This window comes from Struthio camelus, chromosome 2 (assembly GCF_040807025.1).
Source record: "Struthio camelus isolate bStrCam1 chromosome 2, bStrCam1.hap1, whole genome shotgun sequence".
NCBI lineage: Eukaryota > Metazoa > Chordata > Aves > Struthioniformes > Struthionidae > Struthio > Struthio camelus.
Window position 1 is genome coordinate 12,378,357 of NC_090943.1, and position 24,889 is coordinate 12,403,245.

At 39.7% G+C, this 24,889-nt stretch overlaps 1 protein-coding gene across 7 annotated transcripts in view; it reads right to left on the reverse strand.

The window, feature by feature from the left end:
- The window catches only part of DIP2C (disco interacting protein 2 homolog C), a 337,417-nt gene that overhangs the window by 86,116 nt on the left and 226,412 nt on the right, over positions 1-24,889 (reverse strand). For all 7 annotated transcript variants that reach the window (XM_068934312.1, XM_068934308.1, XM_068934309.1 and 4 more), the window contains 4 exons: positions 14,570-14,661; positions 10,526-10,636; positions 1,146-1,269; positions 356-465 (listed from right to left, as the gene is read on the reverse strand). In XM_068934312.1, the coding sequence (XP_068790413.1) occupies positions 356-465; positions 1,146-1,269; positions 10,526-10,636; positions 14,570-14,661 (437 nt within the window). The remainder of the gene's footprint in view (positions 1-355; positions 466-1,145; positions 1,270-10,525; positions 10,637-14,569; positions 14,662-24,889) is intronic.

Here is a 24,889-nt window from a genome sequence, read left to right on the forward strand (position 1 = left end):
TGTGAGAACTGAAGTTTCTCTTTGTAACTTGCTTCCTATCTTTCTCACGGCTAATTTGCAAGCCCGCATTGTGAACAAGACGTAGATTGGTCGGGCTAAATTTAAAAATATATTGTTGCAGCCTGTTAGATGACATAAAAACTCTAACGCTAGAAACCCTCAAAATGCAATTTAACATTTCATTAACTTTTCTGAAATCAATATACAGTACAATTTATTAGAAAATATTGCTTATTAACAGGCTAAAACAGGATGTTCTTTGCTTCTCTGACCAGGGAATGAGTAATTATGTTTACCTAATCCAGAAGTGCCATATGCAATGATTCAAAGAGAAGATGCGTCTTCATTAACTCACCTCAATGTAAGCTGTGTCATTGTTTGCATCCTTGATATGCGGGAACCAGTCACGAGGAGGCTTAGAGAGATGTTTCGACTCTGTGACAAACCACAGCAGCTTTGGCCAGCCTGAGAAACAGTTGCAAAGAAAAGTTAGCTTTTGTTGAGCTTCTGCTGGATAAGACAAGATAAAATTCTTCTCTGCCTAATTTTTTTTCCCAAATGCCTCTGTGTCACCATTGCCTAAACATTGCTTCTTTTAATCCTCAGCGTAGCAATGAGAAAAAAAAGATTTTAAAGGACTGCTTTCTTAACGTTGCTATCAAGTATTGAGGCCTTCTCAGACAATCCCTGAAGAAACGGCCAGCCAGTTTAAGCTGTTATTGACCCAAATAGTTTATTACTGCTCTCCCATCAGAGGTTACAGACCCTACGACTAAACTCTGGGACTGAACCACACAAATGCTTCTCACTGACTCTGGCGCAGAGTCAGCTGGCTTAATTCAGCTTGCCACTAAAGGTGACTTCAGCAGCCAGCCGAGCCCGCAGTGAGGCAGACGAGGAGCCTTGGCACTGCTGGAAAGTGGGGACAGTAAGCTTTGATAGCGAGCTGGTACAGAAAAGCTGGGCACTAGCCTCCGAAAGGCCAGGGCTGCCCCTGTGGCAAGTGTTTCATCAGAGTCCTTGCTCCAGCTAAACTCAGTCTAGTGTCTAACCTCACCCACTGAAAGTAAACAAATGCAATGAGTATTGCTGCCGTGACTCACACATGTGATGCCTGTGTCCATGATGACCAAGGGTTAGCTCACCTTTAAACTGTGGTATCTCCCCTGTGGGGCTTTTAGGCAGTCCTTTATGGCATGCGTCACTAGTCAAGGCCACAGTAACTCCACAGCTCCCAAGCAAAAAACCTATTTGTTGACTTCCTGCGTCCTAATAGATTACAAAATAAAAGTAGTATATAACATTGATTAGAAGTGACTCCAGGCTGAAAATGCTTTTGTCCTTTGGCACAATATGTTTCGAGGAATACAGTCTCTTTCCTTTGAGCAGCTTAGCTTACTAGCAAAACTGGTATGTGCATCGACAGAGGAATTCCATAACCTACATAATTTCTGGTCTATAATAATATAAATCATAAAGAGAACTGAAGGAATCAGATGGCTTCCTCTCTCTCATCTCCTCAGAAATGATGACTAGGAAATAATTTGAATTATAGATGCTTCAGGCTGGAGAAAGCTCTCACCTTTGAAATGGCCTCCTTCTGGTTATGAGAGACACACAGTGGACACAATATCGCCATTCGTAGTTGCTGACATATTTCAGACGCACTACAGATAGCCAAGTGCCCATTAAGGAAAGTACATTACATTTTACTTTCAACAAGGGGATATAGGCAGTGAGGCTAAAATGTCATTTAATGATTTTCAAGTCTAGACCACAGTTGTTCTTTAAGAGCTGGTCTGCTTCCACAGCATTATATCTGCTTTACATATACTACCTTGCCATGATTCTTTAATGAACTTTACATTAATCCATTAAGCTCTTCAACAGAGCAAAGTCCTAGATGTAAATATGCACAGAAGTATTAACCCCTTCCTCACAGAATGATTCTATAGAAAATAGCTGATAGAGTCTTAAAGATCTAGTTTAAGCGAACATATCTTTCAAATCAACCATAAAGCACACTCAACCATGGAAATGACCGAAAACAGAGAACAGTTGTGTTAGTCTATTAATTTACTCAGTGCAGAACTATATAAAGGAAAGAACGCCCAAAAGCGTATCTGACTAATTTTTAAGCAATTTTTTTAGTCAAGAAAAGAAATCTAGAATAGGGAAGCAAAGAAATCAGAAGGAAAATAAAAGCTGACTTGGATTCTGTACTTCCACAAAAAATGTATATAGCACTAATTATGAGAACTATGGTAGCTAAGTAAACAACGTGGAGCAATAAACTGATCCATCAAAAATATGCTATGTAACTCCTTTAATTCAGAATTACTGCATTTGCTTTTGTTTACTATTATCACAATGAATTCAAATCAGGAAAAAATTACATGGTCCTTTTTCAAGAATGCTCATTAACATTAAGCTTGCCCACTGTTGTTTCCAAAAAAAATCCAAAACAACAGAGCATAATATTGGCGTATCCAGGAACAGCATTTCGAGGAGTATGTTGTTGACCCCGCAACAGTAACCCCATGCCAGTGATCATGGGGGCTTCCAAGACAAAAGCGCTTTGTCAAGCAAATCAAAATAATGACGTTGCTGTCCTTGCTCACTGTGGTGTTAGTTGGTCTGTATCTATGCTGTCAAACCCCTGGGACAAGCGCATACCCTGACCGGATCCTGACTCTGCCTCAGGATGAGACCTGGCTGTGCTCCTGGTGCTTTCCTGCAGGAAGGAAGCATGGGGGCCCGGGCAGTGAGGCAGTGAGGCCTTTCCCTGGCAGCTCCCTCACTATGAACAGCTGAGGATGAGGATGGGAGCACTTCATGGAGTCTATCACTCCTCAGCAATGCACAGTGTATGAGACCGGATAGTCTACCATGCGCAAAGGAGGCCATCAAGTTCTTACATCATCAAACCAATACTGCCATTACCCCATATTTAAACTCAAAAATGGTTAGTGACATATGTGCCCATATGAATTTCTATCTACCATTAAAAAAAAAGCATATAGATCTCATAATCAAAAGCAGGAACTGCATCAGACTCTGAAATTTAAATTAAAATTAAAAGTTTGCTCTAAGTGTATACTCTATAATAAAGACTGCTAACAAATTGATTCGCCACTGAACCAAGAAAATGCAGATTCTCAGGCAACAAAGTCCCATGTAATTTAGGACTTTACAAGCAGAAACTATCCTAAGAAACTCCATACAGAAACCTAACACAAACCTAGAGAGTGCAGACCTGAGAGCATCAGCACATCCCAGCCCTGAGGAATGCATCAGTTAGTTAGGAAGTGCTCTGTCAAGCTCTTCTCATAACAAAACAAAACAAGAAAGGGAAACTTATATTAACAGTTTAGGTTTTCAAGATTATGCAAAGAAGAATGATTAGGTTTCCACTTAATGCCATATCAACTGGTTTACAGCATGTATGCTTAAAAATCAATCATTCATTTAACAGTATTCCACACATAAGCAGAGAGAATCATGTATAGTTTACTTAATATAATCTACCCACACATCAGATATTCTAGTAACATGCTCCTTTTTACCTCATGACAACCCCATTTCAAGCAGCATTAAAAACTTCAGACCATTCTTTCTGTACGGTCATTACTTTCATTTGAAAGGATAGATTGGTTAAACAATTACGTGCTGCAACACTACCACAAAAGATTAGAAAAAATCCAGGCACCAGGCATAGAAAAATTGCAATGTCTTTTATAGACTTTCAAATCCTATTTCTTGCCTTTGATGTCCACACTAAATCCGGCTTTGCAAGAGAAAAGCAAAGCAAGATGCTGAAGAGTGATAGGACACTGCTCACAACAGCCCCAGGAGTTTCCGTTGAGGATCTCACCATATGCAAGAGAACTAAATGTTTAACTCAATTTCTGAAGCTTTCTGGTGGTCTAGATGTGATGGTCTACTAGTCTATCTGCACCCTTCATTCGTACTCCCAATCTCAGCCCCTCCTGACTGGTTATCACCACTTCCTACCCCCTTCTGCTGGCCTTACCCTGACTCAGACCCCTAAAGTGCTGCAGAGGACCACGAGATGAAGAAAGGGCCGATATAGCTTTCCCCATCCAGGTGCTACGTGGATACCTGCTGCCCCACAACAGCCAAACAGTGCTGAGGACCGAGCTGACAGCCAGGACGTGGAAGGTCGGAAAGCGGCTCCAGCTGAGAGCGTTACCGCAGCCAGCCCTCATGCTGCACCTCAGTGCCAGCACGCCAGCACGTTAACAGCTTTTTGCTGGTCCTCGTCCCTGAAAATGACAGCCCCAGCGCAGGGGGTGCCTTAGGTAAAACCTGTCAGTTTGAACACTAACGTTGGAGTGGAAAGAATAATCATTTCTGTGCAATAGTTGAACTTCCAGACGGGCCAGAAAAAAGACTATTGAGTTTAAAAGCATTGATTCTTTCACATTTTGGCAACGAGGTATCAACATCCCTTCTGAGTACTTTAAAATGAGTGTTTGCAAGGCTGAAAATTGCTTTGTGGCTAAAGCAGAAAACAAAAAATCTGCTGCTAGAAAAAAAAAAAAATCCCCCTCCAAATATAAAAGCACTCTCCTGTCCTTGAAGGGAATATACTTTCAGGGATGGGAGAGCCTTGCCCATGACACACGCTGGCCAGCGCTTGCTCCACTTACAGTCTGAAATGACACGTAATGCAGGAGGAAGGCAAAAGCAGTAGTATCGTAGTACGAGTTTTGAGACCAAATGCTGACTTTGGAACTATCATTTTACATCCCTTGAAGGCACAGCGCTTGCTGAGGTATAATAAATGAGGTCTGCACACACCTAGAGAGATCAATCTTTCAGATGAAGCAGGCCGGAAATCCTCTCTGCTGTAGGTAGCCATTCAAGGTTTTCTAAAGACTTTTATAAAGGTTCCCTAAAGGTTTTCACCGGTTCCTGGAGGCAAATTATCTTCTTCCTGCTGCAGGGAGTGATAACTCATTGTCAGGATTAAAAAAAAAAAAATCCCATGTGTGGCTGCATTTCAACACTCTGTTAATGTCATTTTTATAATGTTTTGTGTGAGTATCTACGTGAAGGAAAACAATTAGGTTGCTTTCTCCGCGAGTGAGAGTGCATGTCCTTACCCAATAAGGAAGGAAGGAAGGAAGAGGCGGCCTGTGCAAAGGTTGGGCTGATAAAGGTTACTCCTGTCCATTCTCGAATCCCAGGCTGATTTCAAAACAAGAATTATGTGACAACACACTGTAAACTGAACTAACCCCGACTTGTGTTACAACGCCGATTTGAGCCCCATTTGTCCTTAGCAAAAATTTGCTGTTAGAGACAAATAGGCCAACTTTCAGACGTAACGCTCAGCACTTCTGAACCAAAAGCGAAAAGGAATTGAGGAAACCCTCAATTTTTAAAACTTTAATATCAAAGACCTTAATAAAAATTAAATATGAAGCAGATGCAATTTTCATAATCAGCTTGAAGAGGAGGAAGCCAGCTGTCTCACCAGAGATAGCTTTGGTATCTGGCAAAAATTTGCACGTGAAATCCTGTGAGCAGCCATAACGAGCAAAAGTCTTAATGAAAGCAGGGCAACAGTTATTTTTGGCAGGGGACACAGGATGAAATGTGACTATGTCCCCTAGGAATCAACCACTTCTAAATACGAAAACGTAAAAGACAAGGTGGACTGTGAAGGATCTGGGAACCACCGGGGCCAGCTGAGCAAAGCCGTGCCTGTGTTCAGCGAGAGGTGCAGCCGCGGGCGTGCAGGGTACGGCAGGGCGCACTGCGCTCACGGCAGCCGCCGCCTCAGCGTTCGTTAGTGCTGAGATTTGTTGGAGGGGCTGGAAGACTGTGCCATCAAAAAGCAAACGGATAATATGCAGATTATGGAGAAAGAGATAGATTGTCAAAAGTTATGCGTTTATTACAGATGTTTCTGGAATATTTCATACTTATCCATGTATCAGATACAGCACAATGACAAAAACGAGGAGGAAACAAGGCTCATTTTATCTCAGTCGCTGAAAATGTTTGAGTACTAGGAAAGGTGTCACGGTGTATTTCCTAGCCATTTATAATTCCGTCTTCAAAGGGAAGAGAGCACCCCAGTGCGCTCAGACAATTTCACTGTCTGAAAAAACCCATCTCTCTCTGGCTACTGTTAAAGCTTTAATAACCTAACTTCTCAGGATTTAGTAAAAAGAGTTCCTGAAAAACAGTTTTTACCCTTGAAAAGTATGAAGTATCCTTTTTTATTTTTAAAGAAATATCCCAGAATGTATATCTCAAAACTTCCTATGATAAGACACACACGCACACATTCTTCCAGTGGTACTGTCAGAGCCCACATCTGGAAGAAAGTAGAAGTGCTTCCAGGAAGCACACATAGCATCACATCTTCCAAGGTAGGAAAAAGTGTTTTTGATTGAGAAAACAGATTTTTTACATGCTTTCACGGCATATCATGCTACAAATCTTTATCACCTTTATCATAAAGATTTATCTGGGATCCCTCTGTTTTATATTCACAGTATGTGATTGCGCATGACTACCAATGTTCTCTGAGGATAAAAATGTTCTTTTTATGATTACAATCTCCCGACTGTATCAGAGCAGAATAACTATATTCATGTTGCTCATCAAAGCAAAAAAATCATAATGACCTGCATAATACAAAGAAAAAGAAAACAAAAAGAAATTTTTAAATCTTTTCATATGGCAAACAGTAAATCTCTATGTGAACTAGAACTTGAAATGTCAAAAATCCCATATCATCTACGTGCCAGGCTTTGATGGCAAATTCTATGAAATCTAGCTTGCAATTCACATCATACCGTTACAAGATTAACAGAAACTGACAGTTCTGAAGGAAGAGATGTTGTACAGAACATACTAAGAAGTGACTGTACTGATTTACTAATGTTTGGAAAGCAGAAATAAAGACATTCGGTGAGAGGGACACTGTTCTGAAAGAACATAATCCATAATCAAAGGGATGAGGATTAGTTACAAAAAAGTTCTGGGAGTGCTGGGAAATATAGGCATTTCTGTAGTATTGACGCAGAGATTAAATATGCTGTTTATTCTATTGTCGCAATAACTGTAGAACCCCTGATTGCTGCTTCTCGAATAAATAGTTTTGAAGTACTTCAAAGAAACCTGGGCTTTCACTTTCTTGATTTCGATCTTGGTTTCTCAAGTCTAAAGAGCCAAACACATCCAGGCCTACATGAAAGGAAATTCCTAAGTTGCTGCGAATCACCAAGAACATTCTGAGAATAAGGCAAAACTGAGAATGCTGAACGGTCGCTGGGAATTCAGTCAACCCACCCCTAGCGCCGCTTGCCAGACAGGTCTCCTGAAGTACTCTGGGAAAGTACAACTAATCCAGGTATTCAGTTGATACAAAGACGGGATATAGAAGGAAAGAGCACGAAGAGATGGACCTTCACCTGATAATGAACCTGAAAAAAACTCTACCACAATCTAAAAATGTTACAGTCATGACACAAAGAATATGGAATACACACAAAATCCATGGGCTAGTAAAACAACAGCCTTTACTTAGTAGGTATATAGATGTCCGCGTTGTAATATGTAAGCCAAAAGGCTATCTGGCTGCAAACACCACTGTTCAGTTTTAAACTACCGGGCAGAAACAATTAGCACAGAGCTGTTAAAAGCTCTTCTTTATGGAAATGTATAACAGAATTAAAGCTATCTAATTAACATTTATTTTTAGCATTAAAAATGTCCTCATAATGTAACTCCCTGAACTATTTCATCCTGTATGAGCTTATTATTCTGTAAGTCTATATTAACCTATAATATAATTGTTGGTTTGTTTGTTGGTTCACATCTCTTGTCTTCAAAAAGCAGACCAAAAAATGTACACTGCCAGAATTTACTGAAGCATGTAGAAAAGAGCACAAATAATGGGAAAGCATAAAAGAACAGCCTAGGCCTTTCTGTGATGACACAAATGACATCTTCCCACAGATGCCAGAAGCAAACCGCTACCATTTCACCAAGCAGAGGCTTTCCTTCTGGGACTACTCACAGAACATGATTTTCATCTCATTGCTTCCACTCCAGTTCCTGCTCCATATAAACAAGTGCAGAAATATTTCCAATAGTATATGCTCTGAGATTGCACAGTGTTATTTATAGATCACAGCCCATGTTGCTTTTTAATTATACTACTGATGTGTTATTGTTTTATTAATTTGATATTTAAATATTATAAAATTATTTTGGCAATAGTTCAACAGTCTATGTCTACAGTTATATCTACTTATAAATATATATACAAATATATGCATGCATGAGGGTGCATTTATATATATAATACATGCATATACATACACATATATAAAAAATGAAGGGGTTCAGTCAAGTTAAGGTCAGATATTAATTTGATATAGAGTTTTTTCTTGGACAGCTGGACTTTACAGTTTATAGGACGGATGTGGTACCAGATGTTCTAAAATAAATGCAATTTATACTCATACCTTTGCTTTAAAATGCCATTAAACCTTGGAAAATAAGTAACAGGGAAAGACAGATTTTTTATCTCTAGAAATTATGTTGCTTCTCTTTTTTAGAAAGAATGAAAACAGCTGTATCCACGCGAGTCTTCTGTATGTTCTTACACAAGTCTACTTGCTTTATTGTGTTGATGCTCTTAAAATGCCTGTTTTATGTAGAAATAATGCACTACGTTATGCAATTACATCAAACTGTCTTTAGGTACTGCACTCATATGTGAAAGCATGATGATCGCTAAATGCAAATGCATTACGTTTCTACTAAAATCATTATCTTCATTCTACAGTCATGCCCACCACTCGATACTCTCAACATTTTACATAGCATAATCTTATCCCCCAAAGCAAGTAAACTAGACAAGCTCCTACCTCATCTCCCAGTCCGGCCTTTCTAGCTCACATGCTGAGCCCTAACCTTTCCTTCAGTCTTAGCCAGTTAAACTGACTCACATCCTGTCTCTTCTTTCCCTCCATTCCCAGTGCCTCTCCTGCTGCTCTGCTACTCTCATATTCGCCTGGCTGGATTAACTTTTTTTTTTTTTTTTTGGTCAGATACACTTTCTTCCATGTCTCCTTTACTTCTTCCCCAGCTCAGCACCTCATCCCTCTCCACATCTACTATACTTTTTTTCCCTGACAAATTTTGGTTTCACCCATGGCAAGAGCCCATCATAGCTGTCAGCAGGGGCATAAAGTTTTAAGCTTGTCCAGTTAAGGAATCTTCAGGTATTTCTAGCTGTCAAATTCCTATACGAGCATGTGCAAACTGCAGAGGCTTTATGAGGGCTGAGAAAATTGGTTGTGCTTTCATGGCTTTTCATTCAAATGGCAGGGTCCCCGTCTATGAGACAAAGATTTGAGCTTCTGCTCCAGTCTGCTGTGGCACTTGAGCATTTCAAAAGAAAGCCCTTGAAACTTCTTTAATGTGAGCAAAGCAATACATTCCCCAGGCATTTTCTTGGAAATACGGGACAGCTTCAGCCAACATTTTCCAAAAGAACTTGCTTTAAAGAAGAAAGCTTGCATGGATTAAAGAACATACCTTGTGTGGATGGTTCCAGCCCAAACAATTAAAAGTAAGGCAATATTCATGCTAGCTAATAAAAAAAGGATTGGGGAGGTTTTGGAGAACCTCAGAACAGGCATTGCTGATAGCTGTGTTAAAGTTAAAGGGATATGACAAAAAAGGACCTGAAATGAATAAATACGTTTTGCTATATTTCTAGCCTTGAAGGTATACATCCACAGAAAAAAACGCAGGCTCAGCAGCATCAATGTAAATTCCCAGCTCTGGCCCCCTGCCCTCATTGCTCCAAGCATTCTTTCAGGCTCAAACTGCTGTACCTGCCTGCTAACACCTTCCTAGGTGGTCCTACACCTAGGTCAAACCTCCGAACCAACACTGGTTGTGAAACGCTTTTGACAAGCATCAGTCAGTTTTGGCTCTGAATTAAGCTCTGTGGCAAGAATTCCCAAACTTATTTTGTTCAAGTGCCACCCTTGGCAGAGATGACAGTGGTGACAGAAGCTCCAGCATACACATGCAGGAGAAGGCATTTCCATAACTGCTTTGAAGTAGCCTACACAGCATCAGCGGTATTATAATATAGCTTGGGATGCAGGGACAGGTGGAAAATCAAGCAGTAGCTGCCAATGATTCTTTGTCAGTGGCCAACATCAGACTGATTTGAGAGGCTATAAAGATAATCCAGCTAAGGTTGGCAGAGCTGATATCTTGCAAAGTTTTCCTTTCCTTTTCCAGATAGACCTGATTTGCTGAAACTGGAAGCACAGCCTGAGATTTTCCATCACAAAAAAAGAAGTATCTATATATAACTCACCACACGCTACTATCTTTGTATCCTTAGATCCAGAACTACTTAGCCACAAAAATGTACTCAAGAGTTATGTTCAGTTGCGATCCATTCCGACATAAGTTTTTAAGTGCAGTATAGAGGAGATATTTAGTTCCTTACCTTTCTTGTAAGTGGCACTTCAATAGGGACAGGGACAACTTCTGCAAGCAGGCAGCCATAAAACGCTACCATAAAAGCAGCAGGATCATTGTTAGGAAATACGAGTGTTACCTGAAACAGAGAGAGACATGTTAAAGATCTTCTGCGGCGCATGTTTAATTACAGGTTTCAGCTAAGAATAATTGGAATTTCCCTATTTCCTTTTGGAGAGAGATTATTACAGAAACAATTCCATGATAAGTAAGTATTCAAATACCTAATGAAAGATGGATGGGCAATCAGGAGGAATTTATTCTGATAGATGTTCCTTTTGTGAACATTTTCACTTAGGAAATTTTCACTGTAGTTAAACATTTTCATGCTGCATTGTTTTCTACATAAACAATACCTTTCATCTGAGTCTCCATTTACTGATTGCTTTACAGGTGTCAAATATCAAAATAAATGGAATTAATAGAATTTTTACATTCTAACTTAATAATTTGCTTAAAGTTATCGAAAACTAAGTGGATCTGTGACCAAATCAGATTACTGTGACCAAATCAGACTTACTAAATCATTTTCTCAACCATTCACATATTTTTTTTTCTCCCTACACTTTGTCTCACAGCAGAATTTTATTTTAGGATTGGGCTGTTGACAAAAGGTAAAAGTTCCTCTGTATTTAGTGAATACAAATAGTTGATATCTGGAACAGTAAATGTCACATCCAGAGCTGGCAATTACAGTAGGCTAACCTAGGCCTGGATTTTTTAAACTTTACCACTTTAGGGCTATAGCTAGGAGTCATACAGACAGAAGAACTCCAAGAGAAGACAAAACATCACAGCTAATCACCTCTATGTTCACTAGGTGCCCTTCTTCCTGCCAAAATGTGCTGAAAAGTCCTGCTGATGCCTATGGACCCTGAAAGCCATGTCTTTAGATCTTCCAGGGGCAAAGGGGAAGGAGAACACTGTCAAACTGAGAATCCGGGGACTTTAATTATTGAGTCCACACCTCTTCTTGCAAGGGCAATCAATTGTTAGTGAATGACTTCAGTGGCCAGAGCCTGTCTACCTTTTTACTTTGGTTCAGCCAGAAGCATTTTCTCAACTCATATCTTCAACAGCTGTAATACAGCTGGTAGCTCTGTCTTACATGGCTGACTGAAGTGGTATGCAAAAGGCACTGTGAATAGTTTCTAGCTTAATTCCTTTCGGTGTGCATGCAGGACCAGAGGGTATTATTGCAGCACCTGAAAATTTGCTAAATCCACGAGTCTTGAGTTTTGACTCATTTGACATCTGTAAGAGTCGTGTGCTACCATCTCTCAAAGTAAAAATATCCATGTTCAGTTCAGTTACTCATTCCGTTACTGTAGATTAAAAGCGTTTTCATATAGTTTCAAACATAGCAGCCTACCATAAGTTAAAGTAGCTTGATTTCTTCAAGCTAAAAAATCCCTCAACCAATTGTGTCAAGTGGCATCAGAATATCTTTATTTTTAAGCTGAAGACGACCTTTGGAGAGGTCTAGAGAAAATTCATAGAATATCCATTCCTACTTCATTTGTAAGTTAGCACATGAAACCATAGAACCGCTTGAGGTGTCTGTCTATATTCTCTACACACGTCACAAGTAGGCTCAAGGGTAATGGAAAGAAAAGGATTTTACTAGGTGCACTAAGGGCATGGTAGAGTTTACTGAACCCAGCAAACATCTGTAAGATATGCTGAAAGACCCCCAAAGATACCTCGAGGATTGCTGGTGTTTGTTTACACGCACGCAGTGAAGGTTCGGCTGGAAGTCTTTTCAGAGGAGCTGACAAAGGTGAGTAACTCTCACTTAAGTCCAGTAGGAACAAGGAATTAACTTCCTCCCTAAAAACCATTAATCACTAACAGTCCCATTCCAAATAAATAAATAACTTGTGTAAAAGGAAAAAAAAGGGTAAGGCAGAAGGAAAATAAAATATATGGTGTGTATTACCAGATGAGAATCTAGCTATTTAGTAGATATGTTAGAGGACAAGCTTAATTTCCAGGCAGCTCTTTCGGGTGACCCAAGGTTAAATTTCTGAAGTCACTACAAAAGGCAAATGCAGTTCTTGGTATACTACAGCTATATCAGAATCAGGGAAGGAAACGCAGGTACATTCACTATCTTCTGGCTCAGACAAAGAAAATATTGAGTGGTGTAATAGTGGTCATGAGAAATAGAGATTATAAAAATAGAAGATGCTTTTAAAGGGGATAAGACCCTTCTGCGTTTTAGATAATATTATCATAAGGCAACAATTTCACTCTCATTTAGAAAAGACCACAAATATTCATGTGCATTTCATTTGTTATTTTAAAACTGCCTTTAACTGTTGTCACACAAAATACATTATTTAGAACAGAAAGCCTTCTTCCAAAGGTCAGAAAGCTTTTATGTTATTACAACAGGGAGAGTGAGCAGAATAACTGCCTGGAACATTACAAGTACAGTAGCACCTCATCTTCAACATGAAGCTACTTTAAACAATCATGCTTCTGTTACATAGACACGTTAAGCAAGATGTTTTTACAACGCAATGCTTATACTTTCAGCACTCAGCTATAAACATTTTTTTCACTGTAATCTAGATGGACTTATTTCAGAAGAATTGCAATTTGTTCTGTACGTGTCTTGCACTACAGCTTTCAGTCTGAACTATCCACAAATCCTTTCTTAATGTTAGCAGATGTCAGTGCTGAATGAAGTAAATTAATACAAAGATGGGTGGTTAGTACACAACAGGTACAGATATAGGCACATGCATATTGCCCATTTCTGAACCTTCTTCCTTTTACAGCTTTCTGGGTGGATTCTTTTGATGTATACACTTGCATAATTTGTTTCTTCAACTGTTGCTTAGCTACGTAGTTGTAAATCAAGGAACGAGATTCTTCAGATCCTGCTCCTGGCTAAATGCCACTGTAGGAAGCAATTTAGATTAACCATCTAGAAACTCTTTAGTTAAATTCTTCATGGTTTATTTCTAAAAGAAACATAGGAAAGACTGTAAGACTTGATTTTTAAATTTTTTTTTTCTTCTTTAATTCTTGTTCTTTTTGCTTCTGTTGGGAAGCACTAATTGCATGCTCTCATTTTTGAATCCCTAAGAAACATGTCATGTAAACAGACGCGTTTCTCACACGTCGTCCAAGAGCGCCAAGTGAACCAGTAGACCAAGAATGGCTATCAATCACCAGAAGAGGAAGACTTAGTCTCACACTTAAAACTCTAATCACTAGATCCCAACTAAAATTTGCATTTCTGACAGATTACCGCATATCTAAGTATCCAGTTCTGGAATCTCTACTCTGAGGCCCAAGGCCAACCTGGAACGAGGACTGCGGAAACTTGTGTCATGGCGCATTCCGGCACAGAACGGGGGTGGGCCAACAAGCACTCAACTCTCAACTAGGGTAGCAAGTTCAGCCAACCCTGATGGTGGAAAGGGTAGGAGTGTAAGTCCGTAAGTACCCTCTGGAGTGCATAGCCCTAGGCTGTTCTTGTCTTTATTTAACAGCTGTAAGTGTTAGGTCTGTAGCCCTTCCTCTATCTGTTCACCTAGATTCACTGGTGGTTGTTGAATTGCAGTCAAGAATAAGGAACAGAAATATTCTCCATGTTAACATTCAGCATAATTTATTTATTTAATTGTATGCCAAAATGTGCTTAGTCCGTTCATCCTCCACAATGCTTCTCTTGTTTCTACCATCTCAACAACTACAAAGTCATTAGTAAGTGAGTTTTACCCACATGACACCTGCAGGCTCTACAGGGAAGCTTATGCTAAACACTGCTGTTTTATGTCCAAAAATCACTTTCCATGGGAAAGTTTATTGCTGAAGTTGCCACAAATTCCAGTTACTATTCAGCAAGTACCAACTCATTATCTATTGTGCAATTCAATACGTGTGTCTGAATGATCAGCCCTTTCTTGAGTAGAGGGCAGATTCTACCCTCCCACCATTTCACTTCATCAGCATGTAATTTGAATTATTAGTAATTAAAAATCATTGAGACACTTACCCTGTCTCCAGGTCGTACCATTGGTTCTTGTTTTGTGCCTAATTTATGTAGGATATTGTAAGCAACCTTCATACTTCTGGTCCAAAGTTTGCCTATTGACACAAAATGTGTAAAATTAATTTTAAAATTCTGCTTATGATTTAAAGGCTTATTAAAGGGAAAGAATACCCTTAGAGTGAAAAACTGAAACATTTATACTAATCTTCTTGCTATACCACTGCTGGAGCTAGTGCACATATTGTGAATATATTTAAATGCACATCAGAAGCTTTGTTTGAACTTCTTTTTTCAATATAGTAACATTTTTAAGGAAAAAAAAAAGTAAGAACAGTTTTCTTCTTTATTAACTTGGCAGAAGATTGGATCCGGGCTCCAGAGAGCTGACTGCTAGAAGTGGTGGGAATATTGCCAAGTCCAGGCAGCTTATTGAAGCATCCTTAGCTGCAGCAAGCCAGCCAGGCTGCGTCCTAGCCCAGCCAGGGAGCTCCATCCGATGGCACCACTCAGCCTTCGCGATGGCACATTCCTCACCAAGCCACCACGGCAAAAGAAAAGGCAGAGACAAGGGAAAAAAAAGAAAATACAGCACACAAGACACCCCACAGCCAACGGGGCACACCAAAGCAGCAGGGACCCTCTGACCCTTAGCACATCGTTATGCTGTGCTCTGACATTAACTCTGAGCCTTCCTCTGTTTCACTTGGTTGGCTTTTTCTTCTCACCTGCTCCTAAACAGCCCCTTCCCTCAGTTTCACTTCACTTGCCCCCTGGCACCCTCCTTTATACCACAGCTCTTCTCCCTTGTTCAATTCTTCATCTCTCCACCTCTGCACTTTGCTAATCCTTATCAAGACCTCACCGCAGTATTTTTTAAAGGAAAAATGATCTCCTCAAGAGCTTGTGGGCCATGTTATGTCCCTTTCATTTATCCTTTCAGGGATCAGCATATTCCGACTACGCAAGGTCTTTGAGACAACGACTTTGTTATTTCATTTGAACAATAGCTGGCATAACAGACTTTGGTTTTGGTTGGCCTTTATGTTCTGTCTTTAAGCTGTATTCAATCTGACAGTAACAAATCTTTAATTCATGCCCACCAATAACTTAAACGACAATCGGTTCTGACAACAGATTACCTATGGGGTTCAGCAGTGCAGGCTCCCAAACAAGCGATATTGCTATTTATAACTAACCCAAGTAGTTGTTACCTACTGGATATAAAATGCAATGCAATCTTATTTTTAAGTGCAAACCTGATGTAAAAATAAGATACAATGAGAAGGCCAGATTTTCTTTTTATTCTTGAGGAAAACTGGAAGGGTCACTACTGCTTGTTACTGAGGAAGTACTAAGGAGAGGAGCAACCACTTCTTACGAAAATGGTAATATTGTATCATCTGGCTTGAATCAAACTATGTTGTGCAGTTTTTAATTTACTCAAAATTGCTCCAGTATTTGGTGCTGAAGTGCCTGGATGTACACTAAACATTAATGCAAACATGTAAACATTAGCCAATTCTGTGGCACTCAAATTCAGCAGGGATACATGAGTATATCTGCAGAATTAACCCTCGCAAGCATTTACTGTCAGGATAGTAGAACTACCTGCATTTGCTTGAAAGAAAGTATTTAAAAGCATCTTAAATTTGACAAGCAAGTAAGATAAAAACAAAGATGGCTTAAGAAAGCAAACATTCTTTTTTTTCTTACAGGTTTCCAACATTAATGTTTCAGTGATATCAAATGCAAAAGAGCAATTAATAGTAATACAGAATTTTGGAGAATGGAAATCAAAAGCCTGGCAAAAGATCAGAATTGCATGAAAGAACCATCTTTACACAAAACACTCAGGCTTGACATGGACATTGAGTTTTTATTCCCTTTCTTGAGAGACATAAGGGGCTGCTCTGAAAAGTTCTATTTGAGCTATGGGATTAATTATTACAAGTATATTACAAGTCTTAAATTTGCATTTGTGACATGTTCACACTTTTTGCATATACCAAATGTGACACCTTACATACTATCTTACACACATACGGTTTTCTTCAAAATCTAAACACTGCAGGACTACTCATATTAAAGTATTCAGATGCTCTCCTTCAGAAGTTCACCAGTATTACAACCATCTCCACATAAGCAATCTGACTAAATGCAGAAAGTAAGTTTTCTCTAAGACTGGGAAAGTTCATTGGCTACTTTCTAGTATGTATTATCAAGTATAGTAAATATTTCTTGGAAAAGTCTTTAAGTAATTTTATTTCAGTTTTGTGATGATGCTCCTTTTATTGCCACAATTTTATCTGAGCTTCTAAAACAGAGCATACAATGCTGTCTCACCTTTCTGTGTAAATGTACTTTGAACTGCACAGAAAATGCCTTTAATGTTTCCTAATACTGAATACTTCAGAAAAGACTGTTCTCTTCCTTTACCACACCCCTTTCCTGCTCTGTCCGCATTACCAGAGGACAAACGATCCCAGAGTTGAAGTTGTTCATCCTTTCTGTGGAACTGCTGGACAATTAAACTACGTTAATTAACAGACCTAATTGCATGTGCATATGGCTATGAACCTGCAGAGAACTGGAACAAGGAAGTTAGCTTGCATTCAGCTCTGAAGCAGCTGAAGTATATGGCCTCTCCCGTGACCCTCAGAAGTCTCCTAACCTAAGTCCAGCCTTTCAGACTCTGCCTGTACTTGGCTGCCGGTCCCGCTGTTCCAGCGTTCACAGCAGAGACAACGCAGTGACGGAAAGGAGGCAATCTTTCAAGTAGGTAGAGCAAATTCCATGCAGATCTTGAACTGGATCATGTTCAAAGGGAAGCCAGTAATTTTTCTTCCAGGATATATAGCTTCACTCCTAAAAAAATGAGCTCCAAAGGGAGCAGCAGTACAGAAGCTGGAGCCAGAGTGTATGAATCACTACAGCCAGTTGTATGACTGATGGACGGGGCACAATCTCCTGTCCAGAGGCAGACAGAACTGTGTTTATTTTGCCACCTTGGCTCTTTGGCCTGCCAACGTCACTGAGAAACACAAAGGATTCCATGACTGCAGGATAAAAGCCCTCAAAAACAAGGATGTTATAAAGAAGGAAATCTTTGAAGTATTTCCTTCCTTGGTTCTGCCTAGGTTGCAGTTCAGTGCAATTCTTCCTTTGCAAACTTGAGAAATTAGACACTGCTGGGAAAAAGTTGATTGCTCAAATCTCTCCCACAAATCCAGATGAAGCAGCCTTGCCTTGACCTTGGTACAGTGCCACATCTGCATCGCGGGAGAGGGAAGCGCTGGCGAGGAAGCCAGCTGTGCTTCATCCAAGGCTATCACTGAGACAGCGCTTACCACCATGAGGCCAGTCCTTGAACAGCACGAACTTTGTTGCATGGGCTACAAAGGAAATCTTGCTGCTTACAGCCGCTGAGGATATGCTGCTTTGTCCTCTGCTGGAGAGCAATTAAGCACAGGTCTTCCTCAGATAAACACACTGTCACTAATCTTCTAATTACTTGGCTTGAAGACAGTAGGGCAGATCTAAGAAACTCAAGCAACACTTTCATTTAGTAGCTACTTGACTAGTCCATGTTTTAGCTTAGTGTCAGAGCTCTTTTTTTCTCAGGGAGACTCACAGCCTGGTTGTAGTAGCCAGGAGCTCTCTGCTCTTCCTGCCGTCGTGGAGGACAAATGCCAGTTGAGGGTAGTTACCTGGATTACCACCGATGTTTGCAGACTGTTCTGCAGGTAAAGAACAGAACTTGTGGGCCTTCCTCTTCTTCTTCCTTTCCTGCCAGCGTCCCCACCACCACGTGGTCCTTCTACTCTGCCTCTCCGGGGACACTGAACTCTCACAGGATTTGCCCCTTCCTCACTCGCTAGCTCTGACATCTGTTCACCAGGCCAGTCGTACATGAACATTTTCTTGAGTTTAAAAATGAACAGTGAATAAGTCATTTAGACAGAGAGATGGGTGTCCAGTGCCATTTTAAGCACTAGGGTATCCTGCTTGGCCTCCAGCTGCCAACCCAGAAGTGAGCTGAACTCGCACTGATCCTGTGCTGTACCTGCTAGTCACATACAGACATCCTGGGTAACTCAAGGCACTAGATGCCTACGTTTAAGCACCTGAATTACCCCCAGTTTTCAGTCCCAAAAGGAACTAGACTGCTCAGTGTCCAAAGAAGAGATTCCTGAGTCAACTTTGGAAACCAAATCAAACCCTACAACATTAACTTGCCCCTCATTGCTACTATAAATTAGTCCGGTTCCCACCTTCCACAAAACTGCAAATTTTGGTGCTGGTTTCTGAGATCTTTTATAACTCTGCAAGATGGTAAGAAATTAGCTTTTCTTCATATCTGCAAGTCTCTAATGTACTTCTAATTACTTAAACAGAAGTAGATCTTTCTCTTCTAAAGTTGCAAAAGGAATACTTCTTCCTTAGCCACTTCTGTCACTTGTCCAGAATATGTGTCTGGGCATTGCTGCCAGACTTTAAAGTCCTAGAAGTTCATGAAGGGATGCCAAGTCATTTTTAATATTCTTTGCACATTTGCAAACTAACTTCAGTGTTTCCAATGCATAATAGCAAGTATTAGCAAGTGAGCGGTAAGTTAGCTATGTCTCTGAAGCTGAGCCATATCCTGCAGACATCGTATACTCAGATATACTTGGTAGGACAGGATGAAAAAAATCATCTCGCTTTCTGGCAGCTAGGGCAAATATTGCTAACACCTGTGTGAGGCAAGTTACTTTTGCTGCTGGAATTTTGATTTAGTTGCATAGCAGCAACTCTACACTAGTAACCACATACCTTAAATTTGACTTGTTATCAGTCTTTTTCAGTGTTCAGAGGGCAATATCTTTTACCAGCTAAAATTTAGCAAACTGGAGTGAGTTAATAACCAGTCCCGCCTGGTTAAGCAACACATAATGAGGGCAAAGGAAATGATAGGTCTTAAAACTCATACAAAAAAGGGATCAGTTGACAAAAAATATATACCTTTCACATGACACAGAAGTAAAGCCCCTTCCCCCTCCTTCACAAATGTGTAAAAGGGACTATACATTGGTGTTGAATGTAAAGAAGGTTATAAAAGAAAAGCTTGCATCAGAGAGAAAACTTAGAGACAAAACAAACCACAATCAATTTCCTTATTATATTCAGTATGCTTTTCAGAGCCACACAGCACTAACTCAGCAAAACCAAACCAGCGGTTGCTTACCAATCTTCGTACACAGCAATTGTGAGACTGCCAAAGTTTAACTGCAAATAATTTTGTCAAATATTCATTCTTTCAATATCACAACATGACATTTCTGATATTAAACAGAAAGAGAGTATGTATTAAACCTAGTGTAAATGGCAGGCTTGATAATGGTATGCCGGTAAAGGGGCACTTTTTCTGCTCTGCAAAATAATCGTCGCAGTTCCACTGCTGTGTTAACCCTTTCTTCACAAACTCGTTAGATTCCTCCTGAGCGCCAAATGAAGAAGCTGCCTTTTAGGAAAAAATACAAATCAAAAGAGCAAAAGTGATGTACTGCAGAGAATGAAAGACTCCTGGCGTATGCAGAACAGAGGTAACTGATATTTAGAGTGCTTGATTTTGCAATCTAAATCATAGTCTCGTAACACAGATTTTGTTTAATTTTCTGTATTTTTATTAAAGAAGTAACGGTTTAAAGTGTTAAACAAACATATCATTGATACCTTATCTAGGAACTTGAACCACGAGTATTCAGTAAGTACGTCTGCCAGCTGAGCTAGAGAAATAACTACCTCTGTGAGCAATGAGTTATTCAGAGATAAGGATAGTCGGGTCATGTAATTACTTTGTTAGGAGAAGAGTCTTGATTTCCTCAATTGAGAAATCCCTGGCCTAGGAAACTGTCTCAGCAAGAGGATCTGGGTGGCTAGAGCCACATGCCAGCTAGAGCATGGCTTGAGGTTGGCTCTTCATCTTCAGTCTGTTACCAAAATTTCAACAGCTTCAGGGTATTCCCACTATAAGTTGTAGCATTCCTGCTAGGGCAATATGACTTTAGCCTCAAAATGCTTATAGTGATGTCATTATTTTTTCATGGGAGGTTCATTTAAAAAAAGCCAATTTTCAGGCATTTCTCTCTCCATAGGATCCAAATGAATAAAGACAAGACACTTCTCCATCCAGAGAGCTTTCTCTGCTCTTTTCACCCACCCCTGCCATCTCCAGCAGTCCTCTGATGTGGCAAACAATACATTAGAGCTACTGAAAATGGTTAAAAATCCAAAAAACCTAATGCAGGAAGTGTTAGACAGAGGAAATGAGATTCTTTCAATCAGACACAGCTAACTGGCACTAGTTTTGCTGTTTTTTTATAATGTCTGCAATTAAAAAGCTCAAAATATTTCATTCTCATTCTCAAATTACTTTCAGCTTTTTGCTTTTTACTTTTTCCCTAGACTTTCTGATCTTTCTTGGAAATAATCACTTCACCAGTAAGAAAAGTAGCTACGATAGCATATTTACTATATGGGATTTTTATTGTCCTATACTCATATTTCTCCTCTAGAAGAAAGCATTAAGCATTTCATTATTAGTACCAAGAATACCAAAACCAGGTGTCTGACTATCCTAATTAACTTTGTAGGAACAAGAAATTGCCTTCCTTTTTCTCAAAGCATATACTAGCTTTCTAGTCCGTGTTCAGACTTACATAAAACCTTATGAAGACATCTATTCCCTACCTTATCTCAGACATGTCAATTTATGCAAATTCAGTGATTTGATTTACAAACGGACTGTGAGGAACTTAACTAAGATGTTCTCCACTTAACCAAGTTCCCAGAGGGACAAGATGTTTGAAAAATAAGTAATATTCATAGCTTCATTCACTAAAAAGAGTGTAACCATTTTCAGTACATTAAATAAAAATTACAATTTGGGTGCTGAGAAGAACCCTGAGAACTGAGGTGAACTGCTTCAAAAACTTGCTTAGAAACAACAACTTAAGTCTGGAAAAAGTGAAGCTATTCACTTTTTCTATCTACAGCAGTCTGAGACTGAATAACTACTTCTCTTTATGGCACAACAACACATCATAATCTACAGCGCTGACCATCCACTCTAATTGTATCATATCCACATCAGCCACTGCAACGCATATAGGGAAAATCATTCTAGTAAAGCAGGTATGTATCACACAAGATGGTCTTTGCATACCAATCTACCACTGTCTATTACGGCATATTGAACAGAATCACAGAATCACAGAATGGTTGAGGTTGGAAGGGACCTCTGGAGACCATCTAGTCCAACCTTCCTGCTCAAGCAGGGTCACCTAGAGCATATTGCCCAGGATCACGTCCAGACGGGTTTTGAATATCTCCAGAGAAGGAGACTCCACCACCTCTCTGGGCAACGTGTTCCAGTGCTCTGTCACCCTCACAGTGAAGAAGTTTTTCCTCAGATGTTCAGATGGAACTTCCTGTGGTTCAGTTTGTGCCCGTTGCCTCTTGTCCTGTCACTGGGCACCACGGAGAAGAGACTGGCCTCATCCTCTCGACACCCCTTCTTCAGATACTTGTACACACTGATGAGATCGCCTCTCAGTCTTCTCTTCTCGAGGCTCAACAGGCCCAGGTCTCTCAGCCTTTCTACATAGCAGAGATGCTCCAGTCCCCTCATCATCTTCGTAGCCCGCTGCTGAAACCTTAGCTCAAAAGTCTACTCATGTTCAGATTTCTCTAGACAGGACAGCAAAAGAGTTTTGAGAAAGGCTTTGGAGAAGGATAATTTTGTGGACTTCCAGAGAGCTCCTTTTCAGCATGCAAGGCCACCAAGGGGGAGTATGAAAATGTCTGAAAAAATTAAGGAGACTGTGATAGATGGTCGAGGTTCTGGGGAAAAGAGGAAAGCTAGGTGGGGTAAGGACAGAGTGTGAAGGGCTTTGAAAATGAAGGAGAATTTAGTTTTTAGAAAATAGACAGTCAAAAGTGAGTGAAGAGATATACATAGATGAAAGAGTAAAAGTCATCGTTTAGTTGAGAAACTTTTGTAGCCACATTCTGGATAGATAAAAGGGGCAAGACTGCATTTTTCAGGGCCAGAAAAAGCATGCTGCAAGAATCACCAGTAAGGTGAGAGATAGAATGAGTTTCAGCTGGGTAGATGAGGAGAAGGTCTACACTTGAGAAGATTTGCCTCCAAAATAACTCACAAGGTCTAGACACAGAATAGCTGTACAAAACTGAAGAAATGTCCACGTCATTTATGATACCCAAGTTATGGCCCGAGTGACAGGCAGAATGGTAATATTGTCTACAGCGATCAAAAAAGGAGGAGATGAATATGCTTGGTGTTGAGGGAATAAGCCCTCTTACTCAGCCATGATGTGATTTAGCTGACAGCTAAAAATCTGTCACAAAAACAGTCCCAGAATGCAGTTTGGAAAGAAGGATGTAGGTCTAGAATAAGCAGGTAAATCTATCCATGCAGAGATAGAAATTGGAGAAGATAATGCATAAGAGAAAGAAAGGGATCAACAGACGTCATGCAGGATCTTCCTCTCACTTGGAAAGTTGGAGGATTAATGAAGAAGATCTTCATAAAGACATGAAAGGGTAAAGAAGAGATAGAAGCAGAAGAAGTAAACAGAGGATAAATACTCAAGGAGAGGTACATAAGGGACTCTGTAGGTAAGAGGTCAAGGAATGAACCTCTAGAATATTAGAATTATTTTTAAAAATCTTCAATATTTGTCAAAATAGTGAATATATGACCCAAGAAAAATCCACGTAATAATGTTTCCTTGAATTTGCAAAGAACCTGAAAATAACTGTGAGGTACAAACTCAGAGGCTACTGGAAGTTGCCAGGGATGACATTTTAAAGTTTTGGTCATCCGGTCATAGCACATACACAAGGAAAGGAAGCATCCTATTAATACCATACGGTGGGATTGTTGGCAGGCTCGTCTTTCCGAAGTGCATTCTACCACAAGGGCTAGTGGAACTCTGCATAGGGATAAAAATTCATGCCTACGAATTCATGTCTTTTGCTGAGTTCAAGACTTAACTTCTATTAATATTCAAATTCACCTATAAATAATGCCACACCAACAGTTACTAGGAAATATTACAGAGCCAAGAGGTGGCATAGTTATACCAAAATCATCCATAAAATCACCAATAAAATGGCAGATGACTGTAAGGTAAATTATATTTTAAAAGTAGTTGCCATTTAAGTAAAGAAAACTGTTGTGTCACAACAAATTAATATTTCTCATGAAGAAGACTATTAGCTGGAAACCTATCTAGCAGAGAAGAATCATCTATAAAAACAAAAAATAAAAAGAATTGACTTTTTTCTGATTTCCAGAAACCAGTGAAAAGCAGCAGCAAAAATGACCTCCTAGAGGGCTGCCGAATTGTAGTACCGAAAAAATGAGTTTTAGTCTCATCTTTCTCAACCTAGAAAAGGGGTTCTGAAAGAGTTGGCTTAGGAAGAGAAGCAAGCCAGGTGAGGTAGGTGGATGAGCTCCACGAGTTTGATTTGCCCAGCTTTTCAGCTCTGCAGGCAAAGCAGGACATATGCTTAAGACTCCCTGGACAGATTCCCATATTCAGAAATAGTCTGATTCTCAATAACATCTTCATTTTCTTTCCTGTCCAATTTATTTAGGGCTTTCAGTAGATGATATGAATTACTCTTCTGTAAGGCTATAATTGCAAGCTTTAAAATTCTTTTCCAGTTCCACGTAAATGTCCTTAAGGAAGAAAACATTGATCAACGGTGAATCGTATGTTTGTCCCCTAATTTAAGTAGCTTTTTAACTCTAGGTACCTGAAGGGAAAATGTTTTCATGCAAGACCTTCAGCAGAGTTCTGTTATGCTTTAAAACCTTTCAAATAAATTTCCAATCCCAAACTTGCAGCAAATGTATTTTCAGCCAAGGACAATCATTCAGTCTCACTCCAAATTGGAATGGATCATTCAGCACAGAACAACATAGACAAGATGTCTGTATTACACCATGCAAAAATAGTCTCTGCACAAAACTCCAGGTCCATAAGAAGGTAGAAATAAAAAATGCAATATTATTTTTTATATCTGTATCAGCAACATATAAAAAATGTTCCAACTTGCTTTCAAAGTTTGACATTTGTCCGTAACAATTCCTTTGAACATCTCCCAAATGTCCCCTAAATATATCACAATCAGAAGGTAAATATGAGTTACAGAAGGTAAATGTGAGTTATTTGACAGAGATATCCTTATGTTTATATCCTTTTGGCCTTTCTTGGTTGCAGCAGGCTGTCAGGCAGTATGCACCAAAACATA